Raw genomic sequence first — 9446 nt, forward strand, 5'->3', positions numbered from 1 at the left:
ATTTAAGATTACTGTAAGGTATAAGGTTAGCAGTGTGAGTAATGTTAGGTTTAAAATCACATCTTAGAAATAGGCAGGGTTTACGACTTTGTGGCTGTGGTAACTAGTGTCAACCATGCATACCTCCAATGTTTTTTTTTTAAGTTGCCGGGATTTCATGTGTCCTACACTCGTAACAACCTAATCATTACGAAACTTATATTTAAAAAGTTAAACTTAAAAAGCCATTACATTTTTTGTTAACCAAATTCAACACTAACTGACCTCCAATCAAAAACTCTGCTTGGTGAGCAAAAAAACATTTTTAAAACGCCACCCACCTGCTGAAGAAGACAGATTTTGGGCTCCGTTATCCCTCTCGCTTCGCCTCTTCCTTTCTGCCTGTATGTACTAAAGAATACAACATCTGTGCATAGTGAATAAACACTCATTGAATGTATTTTGGATGGCTCTCTCCTCTACCTGCAGAATGGTTCTTTGAGTTTGGCTTTGTGATTCCCAACTCCACAAACACATGGCAGTCTTTGATAGAGGCGGCTCCAGAGTCGCAGATGATGCCTGCAAATGTTTTAACGTAAGAGTTCATATATATTTTTGAGAAACTATTTCAGCCTTTTCCATTTATCTGCATGGGTTGTTGGGTCTTTTGTTCATTGTCCTACATTTGGGTTGTGCAATTGTTTGTAGGTAATACAGAACTGTCATTCACTAGGCTGCATCTTGAATAAGTAATGAGGCTACAGCCAAATATTCCTTCACACTTTATCTATTCTACACCAAACTTCCTGTAAACTGCAATGTCCACTGTTATGGAGGCGTCTTTGTCTCATATTTTGCAGCTAGAGATTAGTGTTTGCTGAATTGTCATGTTTCTTTGTTTCTCTCCCTTGCAGTGGAAATGTTGTTATAGAGACCAAGTTCTTTGATGACGATCTTCACGTCAGCACCTCCCGAGTACGACTTTTCTACGTCTGAAGAAGAATGAACAACTTTACTTTACTTTTTTCTTTCTTCTATTAATCCTTGAAGTGAGGGTGGGGGGAAGAAAGAAAAACAGGACCATGCATACACAACTGATGGTTATTATCCAATGGTCACTGGAAGCCGAGTTCGACGGAGTGCGTTTCTCTGACGGCAGCACTAAAGGGAACAATACAGGAAGAAACTGGCATCCAACCAAGTCATCAAGATCACACTGGCTTCTTGGCAGACAAGACTTTTTGTATGTAAATATATATATATATATATATGGGCAAAGATGATGCTCATGGCAAGAAACCATGTAAATTATTTTATTTGTACATTCATTATTTTCCCTTGTCATTCCAGAAATGTCACCCTCTGATGTACACTGCTCCATTGTCACCTTGTGTTTTTGATGTTTGCTTTCAGTTGATGTTGTGGTTGCTGATATTGGCATTGTTTGGATTTTTTTTTTTTTTATAGCTGTTACTAATCTTGTAAAATAGGCTGTGTTTATTACTACACGAATTATGGATTAAAATATGTTCACTACATTTTTTTTTTTTTTTTGTAGTTGATGAAGTTTAACTGCAACAGGTTCATGCAAGATATTTGTTCTCCTAGGATCCCAAACGTGGCTAGTGTATGGGGCACCTGTATGCAAATTAGAACTAAACATTCATGCATATTTTTGACTAAGCCACTCAACACTTGAATAAACCCGTGGGCAGACTAGCCTAGCCCACCACATGTCAGTTATATCATTTTAGCTGCTGTGAACTTCAAGTCCCAGAAAGCCTTTCGCCCGAATGAGTAAAGTTGTCTGTGACGACCTTGGATATCGACTGCACTGCAAGCATGGCGAATAAAGAGCCCAACGTGAGTATTTAAAATAGCTACCAACCATACTTATTATAGACAGGGAATAAATACTTGTTATAGTGTCAGCTTGTAGACGCTGTTTGTATTTCAGACACGTGTGTTATATATTATGACTTACATGCTATGCTTGAGAGGAGATGGAGATAACTAGCACAGTTTAGCTAATAACTAACGTTAGCTAGTTATGGTTAACTGGCTAACTACGCTGGTAGTTAAGACTCATATCCTCTCTGCAATGCTTGACAACTAGCTATCAAATATAGCAAGTATGTATTTCTTTAGATTCCTTTTGGAAGCTAAGGTTTGCCGATGCCAATTTAGCTAAACAGTTCTCTAACCAGCTAGAAACAGGCCAGGTCTCACGTTGCATCAGATGCTAATAAGCTAGCTAACTTAAATGTATTTTGTTAATATTTTCTAGCTAGTTAAACATAGCTAGCTTCTTTCTGAAGTATGGGAAAATATTGGTATTTGGAATAACAGACGAGCCTAGCAGGCAGTTAGCAAAATATAACTAGTTAGCAGAACCAACACATTCCAAGTCATTCATTCAATGTCAACACACATGCAGGTAATTTGCCTACCCGTTTCTACGTGGAATACAGGGATTTAAGTTCTGCTTGAACGTTAACGTGACTAGTTTACATGCACAGCCATTACTTATTGACCTGCACAATCCAGTTCTGTTATAAATGGTCAAGAATATTCGAGGTGAATATGAATGGCAGGCATTGTCCTGGACACAAGTACCCCTCAAGGCCACCAGATGGGGGAGGGGTGTTAAATTGCTGGACCATCACAAGAAGCCCTCCAAATCGCTCAATGTATTACTGGCCTAATAAATGAACAACTGTAGAGGAAGCCATGTAGTCATTTGTGGAGAAAGGGTCTCTGTCAGATGCTTAACATGACGTCCTTGTTCTGTCTTCCCAGCGCTTCCTGACACATCTGCGGGACCTGGCCGGTCGAATGTCTGGTGCGGGGGGCAAGGGAGCAGGGATAGGTCTCAAGCTGCTCATTGGTGCTGGAGCTCTGGCCTATGGCGTCAAAGAGGCTACATTCACGGGTATGCTTAACCTCTGGTAGTGGAATGGGTAACACTTATCACAATCATGAGTGCACCCCTCTAATGTTGTGTGAAATGGTTTGTTCCCAGTGGATGGAGGTCAGAGAGCGATCATCTTCAACAGAATTGGGGGGATGCAGATGGACACAGTGCTGGCTGAGGGACTGCACTTCAGGTACACTGTCGGACTCGGTCTCGGGGGGTTTATCATAAAGCCAGGGTCGTCATGTTCGGTAGGCTCCAACTTGCAACAAAACTGAATTCACATGACCATATTGTAACTGAACAGTTTTTGTTCTTCAGGTTACCATGGATCCAGTACCCAATCATCTATGACATCAGAGCCAGGCCCAGGAAGATCGCTTCACTAACTGGAAGTAAAGGTACATGATGGCAGAAATGGAGGGGTGGACACATGTAGACCAATGCATTATGTCCAGCAGATCAGTAAAGATGTGATGTTTTAACCTTTTGTTTAAATAGGCAAGTCCGTTAAGAACATATTCTTATTTACAATGACGGCCGAACCCGGATGACGCTGGGCCAATTGTGCGCCCTCTTATGGGACTCCTAATCACAGCCAGTTGGGATACTGCCGTGTGACTCCTCTCTCTCTCCCCGTCTCTCTCTCTCTCCCCGTCTCTCTCTCTCTCTCCCCGTCTCTCTCTCTCTCCCTGTCTCTCTCTCTCTCCCTGTCTCTCTCTCTGTTTCCCTTGTGTAGATCTGCAGATGATAAACATTGGGCTGCGTGTGCTGTCTCGTCCCGTGGCCGCCAACCTGCCTGCCATGTACCAGCAGCTGGGGAAAGACTATGACGAGAGAGTACTACCCTCCATTGTCAACGAGGTGCTAAAGAGTGTGGTGGCCAAGTTCAATGCCTCACAGCTCATTACTCAGAGAGCACAGGTACGGCACAGGGACTCGTACACAGGTAGACTACAGTTCATCTGAGAGAGCACAGGTAGACTACAGTTCATCTGAGAGAGCACAGGTAGACTACAGTTCATCTGAGAGAGCACAGGTAGACTACAGTTCATCTGAGAGAGCACAGGTAGACTACAGTTGATCTGATAGAGCACAGGTAGACTACAGTTCATCTGAGAGAGCACAGGTAGACTACAGTTCATCTGAGAGAGCACAGGTAGACTACAGTTCATCTGAGAGAGCACAGGTAGACTACAGTTCATCTGAGAGAGCACAGGTAGACTACAGTTCATCTGAGAGAGCACAGGTAGACTACAGTTCATCTGATAGAGCACAGGTAGACTACAGTTCATCTGAGAGAGCACAGGTAGACTACAGTTCATCTGAGAGAGCACAGGTAGACTACAGTTCATCTGAGAGAGCACAGGTAGACTACAGTTCATCTGAGAGAGCACAGGTAGACTACAGTTCATCTGAGAGAGCACAGGTAGACTACAGTTCATCTGAGAGAGCACAGGTAGACTACAGTTCATCTGAGAGAGCACAGGTAGACTACAGTTCATCTGAGAGAGCACAGGTAGACTACAGTTCATCTGAGAGAGCACAGGTAGACAGTTCATCTCAGAGAGCACAGGTAGACTACAGTTCATCTCAGAGAGCACAGGTACTGCCACACAGGTAGACTACAGTTCATCTGAGAGAGCACAGGTACTGCCACACAGGTAGACTACAGTTCATCTGAGAGAGCACAGGTACTGCCACACAGGTAGACTACAGCTCATCTCAGAGAGCACAGGAGTGATGGATTATACGGGACCAAGGTTGTGTACTTTGCCGGTCTCTGCTTAAAAAAAATGTACATGCATTAGATTGACACGTGAACTCCTGCATATGTTTAGCCTTTTCCCTGACTGTGTTTTATGAGTCTGCCGTGTTCCTGGGTCTACTGTAGGTGTCCTTGTTGATTCGCCGGGAGCTGTTTGAGAGAGCCAAAGACTTCAACATCATCCTGGACGATGTGGCCATCACAGAGCTGAGCTTCAGCAGGGAGTACACTGCTGCCGTAGAGGCCAAACAAGTTGGTACGTACCCATTGTGGGGTGGGGTGGGGTGGGGGGGTATATATGGCTGTCTGTGGATGTGTACTTGCATGTGTTAGGTTGTCTGCATATGTGTGGGGGCGTTCTCAGTACGCTAATGTGTGTGTGTGAGAACATGCATTGGGTTTTAAAACACAGCCTATGTGTCTTTACAGCCCAACAGGAGGCCCAGAGAGCCCAGTTCTACGTGGAGAAAGCCAAACAGGACCAGAGACAAAAGATTATTCAGGCAGAGGGAGAGGCAGAGGCTGCCAAGATGGTAACACATTAACTTTACCACAACCTGCCAAGATGGTAACACATTAACTTCACCACAACCTGCCAAGATGGTAACACATTAACTTCACCACAACCTGCCAAGATGGTAACACATTAACTTCACCACAACCTGCCAAGATGGTAACACATTAACTTCACCACAACCTGCCAAGATGGTAACACATTAACTTCACTACAATCTGCCAAGATGGTAACACATTAACTTCACCACAATCTGCCAAGATGGTAACACATTAACTTTACCACAACCTGCCAAGATGGTGACACATTAACTTTACCACAACCTCTAGACAATCTGCTCCCTCTTCCTCACATGACTTCAAAACCAGATTATTCTGGTCTACAATTGTTTTTTTATTGACTTAACGTGGTATATTAATTCCTTTTTTTCTTGTAAACTACCCAAACTACGTCACACCCCCCCTCATCAACTACATCACCCCTGCCCGGACCCACCTGCTCACACCCCCCCTCATCAACTACATCACCCCTGCCCAGACCCACCTGCTCACCCCCCCATCTTCAGACCCACCTGCTCGCCCCCCCATCTTCAGACCCACCTGCTCGCCCCCCCATCTCCAGACCCACCTGCTCGCCCCCCCATCTCCAGACCCACCTGCTCGCCCCCCCATCTCCAGACCCACCTGCTTGCCCCCCCATCTCCAGACCCACCTGCTCGCCCCCCCCATCTCCAGACCCACCTGCTCACCCCCCCATCTTCAGACCCACCTGCTCGCCCCCCCATCTCCAGACCCACCTGCTCGCCCCCCCATCTCCAGACCCACCTGCTCGCCCCCCCATCTCCAGACCCACCTGCTTGCCCCCCCATCTCCAGACCCACCTGCTCGCCCCCCCCATCTCCAGACCCACCTGCTCGCCCCCCCCATCTCCAGACCCACCTGCTCGCCCCCCCATCTCCAGACCCACCTGCTCGCCCCCCCATCTCCAGACCCACCTGCTCGCCCCCCCATCTCCAGACCCACCTGCTCGCCCCCCCATCTCCAGACCCACCTGCTCGCCCCCCCATCTCCAGACCCACCTGCTCGCCCCCCCATCTCCAGACCCACCTGCTCGCCCCCCCCATCTCCAGACCCACCTGCCCCCCCCCCATCTCCAGACCCACCTGCCCCCCCCCCAATCCAACGATGGAGGACTGGTTAATTTCCACTTAAGTATACGTGTTTTCCCAAGATGATTGACGAGAAAAGTATGGTCCAATCCAACGGGTCTCTCACTGCACCTTCATAAGCCATGTCTTGAAAAATATGCAGACAGACGGATTTAAAAGTACATTTACATTGTAATACTTGACACTTGTGAATTTCATGAAGTTTTCCTTCATTATGGCTCTTGTGTGTTTGGTGTTGTAGTTGGGACAAGCAGTGACGAAGAATCCTGGATACCTGAAGCTTCGACGAATCAGAGCTGCCCAGGCCATTGCTAAGACGGTGAGTTGTAATCATGTCCTTGTTCCTGTGTATAAAGGAATTTGGAGATCAATGGAGTTATTGTCCTCATAACTACTTCATTATTTAGGAGGAAATCGTTACTCAACTTTTGATCTTATTGTTCCAGTCAGAATGGGGGCATTCATTTTAGCAGCCTGTTCTTGTTGTGGCTGTTTGGTTCTCGTTGCTATGGTAACCCACAGTGCAGTTAGCTGGTTATATCGCTATCTTCCATTATTTTCTGAGGCAATAGGACTGAAGGAGGGTTGTTTACCCTCGTACTATGAGCCGCTACAAAGACTAGCTCTGTGACGCTGTGTTTTCAACGGGGTGTTTTGTCTGTTATGTTGTCTCAGGTGGCAACGTCCCAGAACAAGGTGTACCTGTCCGCCGACAACCTGGTCCTCAACCTTCAAGACGACTCTTTTAACAAGTATGTTTCTCTTAGCTTCACTCTCGCAGCATCATGTCCTCGTCTGGCTTTTGTCCTTCCTTGCATGGCTCACCACCACCCAGATGGTTTGTTGTAGTTGCCTCAAACAGGGTTAGCTCTGACATGAGTGTTCACATCCAGTTTGGCACACTGTGTCGTGCCTTACAGGTGCTGGGGGAAATCAATGGCAATATGGGGAATATGGGGAAAAGTAGACATTCCTTCTCTATCACATTACCTGTGGGAAAAGTAGACATTCCTTCTCTATCACATTACCTGTGGGAAAAGTAGACATTCCTTCTCTATCACATTACCTGTGGGAAAAGTAGACATTCCTTCTCTATCACATTACCTGTGGGAAAAGTAGACAGTCCTTCTCTATCACATTACCTGTGGGAAAAGTAGACATTCCTTCTCTATCACATTACCTGTGGGAAAAGTAGACAGTCCTTCTCTATCACATTACCTGTGGGAAAAGTAGACATTCCCTAAAGTTGCTCTGGAGTGGCTCTATACTAGCTCAAAGAGAACATGATTTTTAGCAAAATCATTACCGTTATGACTGCTCTTCTCACATTCCCTCCAGTGTGCATGTCGTGTCATTTTCACAGCTTTGACCTATGACCACCAGAGGGTGTTCACTAGGTACTAAAATGGAAGACGACAGGATGAAAACAGGGAAGGACTATCCAACAAGAAACGCTAGTTTTCCTTATAAAACATGAGCATGTTTTGTTACGGTGTGCGCTAATTGAACACAACCCTGGTCTTTGCTCTCCATCTCACTGCTTTGCCTGGTCACTGGAATGAGAATGGCTCTGGTCAGACTGTCTGTGCCACACTGAAGTAATTCTCCTCTTCTCTTAATGCTGCCAAGGATCTTTAGTGTCCGTGTGTAGCGGTTCACAGAAACTGAGACACAGGCCTGGTGCAAAAAACGCCTGTCATTCAAAACTCATATACATCTTAAATTATTATGCAGTTGACAATAATGGCAAGACAAACCATAATGAGATATATTCAGAAACACGTCTGCAACCCTGTCCATCATGTGTGTTGACATGTTTACTGGAGTTAGTGTCTTGTCAAAGCCTTGAAGAAATGCTGAAATTGCTGTTATGTTTTCCCCTTATGATTGCCTTATTGTGAATCCTCTTTTTGGTTTTTAGGAAAGGACTATAAAGAATACTATGTATCATTAACACGGGCAACCCCCTCTCTGCTTCCGTTTCAGTCTATCACTGGGAAAGAAGTAGGCTTTTGAGAGGCCTTCTAGCATTCCACCGGTCTGAGGCTACATCTACTGCTGTCTGTCCACCTGCCTGTTAATCTGATTGTAACCAAGTGGTTTACCATCTCTCTGAAGAAGACTCTGTACAGTAAACCTCTGGGACTAGTGGTCTGACATGGCTAGGTGCAGATGGAACCTGCGGGGATGATGTCATAATGGGATTTGGAATCAATAGTGTTTTGTGGAATCAAACCAAATGGCACTGGCCTATAACAACATAATCAGGTGCTTCGTTAACAATAAGCTGTGTATATGATGCTGTAGGAATCCTACTTGTTCTGTCTAATCCCTAGATGTGTTTGTGTACATGTGTTGAGAACAGCAGGACTAGGCTCTTGGGCTGCTTTTAGACAGGCAGACCAATTCAGATCTTTTTTTACTTTTTACTGATTGGTCTTTTGATTAATCAGATCAGCTCTGAAAAGGATCTGGTGTGATTGGTCAAAAGACCAATTGGTAGAGCAAATATCTGAATTGGGCTGTTGTTCTAAACTCAGCCTTGGTGCATCAGGTGTGTAATAATGACTTAAGTCCTCTATGGGACTAGCTGCCCTCGTTGTGTTAAATGACGGCCATGTTATTTGATACATGACCATATTATCTGATGCAGCTCTGCTGGGGAAAGGTACTACTCCTCGTGGCGATCAAGGGTCTGCCAAAATGATTCCATCCACTAGTTTGGAGCTGACAAAAAGGCTTTGCCCTTCTAAGTGTTAATACATTGTTCACTGTTGACGTGACTGAAAATAAACAGAGACAGTACGTTTTATTCCAAAATCTTTTTACGTGCTTGTTTTTGGAGGGAAAAAAACACATTATGTAAGAACTATTGCGAAATTGCTTGCTATTGTCCACATTCAGGTTTTCTGAGAAATGAAATGATCCCATGACGGAAACAGACGTATTGGATAACAGTACCGCCTGTTATTGTACTAGGGAGATCTTTAGCTGTACTTCTGCAGTGGCATTAAAGCCACTACATGACTTTCCTTTTACTGGAGTGAATGTGTTGCTGCCGTATCCTCCCCTTGGGAATCGAACATATAAATGCTTGTTGACT

General features: G+C 45.1%; 2 protein-coding genes across 3 annotated transcripts in view; both read left to right on the forward strand.

Annotated features, from left to right (window-relative positions):
• pde6d (phosphodiesterase 6D, cGMP-specific, rod, delta) overlaps positions 1 to 1517 on the forward strand; it is a 23383-nt gene extending 21866 nt beyond the window's left edge. The window contains exons 4-5 of the mRNA XM_021604723.3: positions 469 to 574; positions 894 to 1517. Of these exons, the coding sequence (XP_021460398.1) occupies positions 469 to 574; positions 894 to 975 (188 nt within the window). The 3' untranslated portion in view covers positions 976 to 1517. The remainder of the gene's footprint in view (positions 1 to 468; positions 575 to 893) is intronic.
• phb2b (prohibitin 2b) lies at positions 894 to 9163 on the forward strand. 2 transcript variants are annotated; one of them, XM_090236271.1, is made up of 10 exons: positions 894 to 1842; positions 2779 to 2911; positions 3002 to 3086; positions 3215 to 3294; positions 3633 to 3817; positions 4788 to 4917; positions 5091 to 5194; positions 6585 to 6662; positions 7019 to 7095; positions 8330 to 9163. In XM_090236271.1, the coding sequence occupies exons 1-10, from the start codon at positions 1822 to 1824 to the stop codon at positions 8349 to 8351; spliced, it is 915 nt and encodes a 304-aa protein (XP_090092397.1). In that variant the 5' UTR covers positions 894 to 1821; the 3' UTR covers positions 8352 to 9163. The 2 variants fall into 2 exon arrangements, with proteins under 2 accessions (XP_090092397.1, XP_090092398.1); XM_090236272.1 differs by having other exon boundaries at positions 1670 to 1842; positions 7973 to 9163.
• Positions 9164 to 9446: the final 283 nt, after the last annotated feature.

This window comes from Oncorhynchus mykiss, chromosome 5 (genome assembly GCF_057628025.1).
Source record: "Oncorhynchus mykiss isolate SJ-2025 chromosome 5, ASM5762802v1, whole genome shotgun sequence".
In the NCBI taxonomy this organism is placed as follows: Eukaryota; Metazoa; Chordata; class Actinopteri; order Salmoniformes; family Salmonidae; genus Oncorhynchus; species Oncorhynchus mykiss.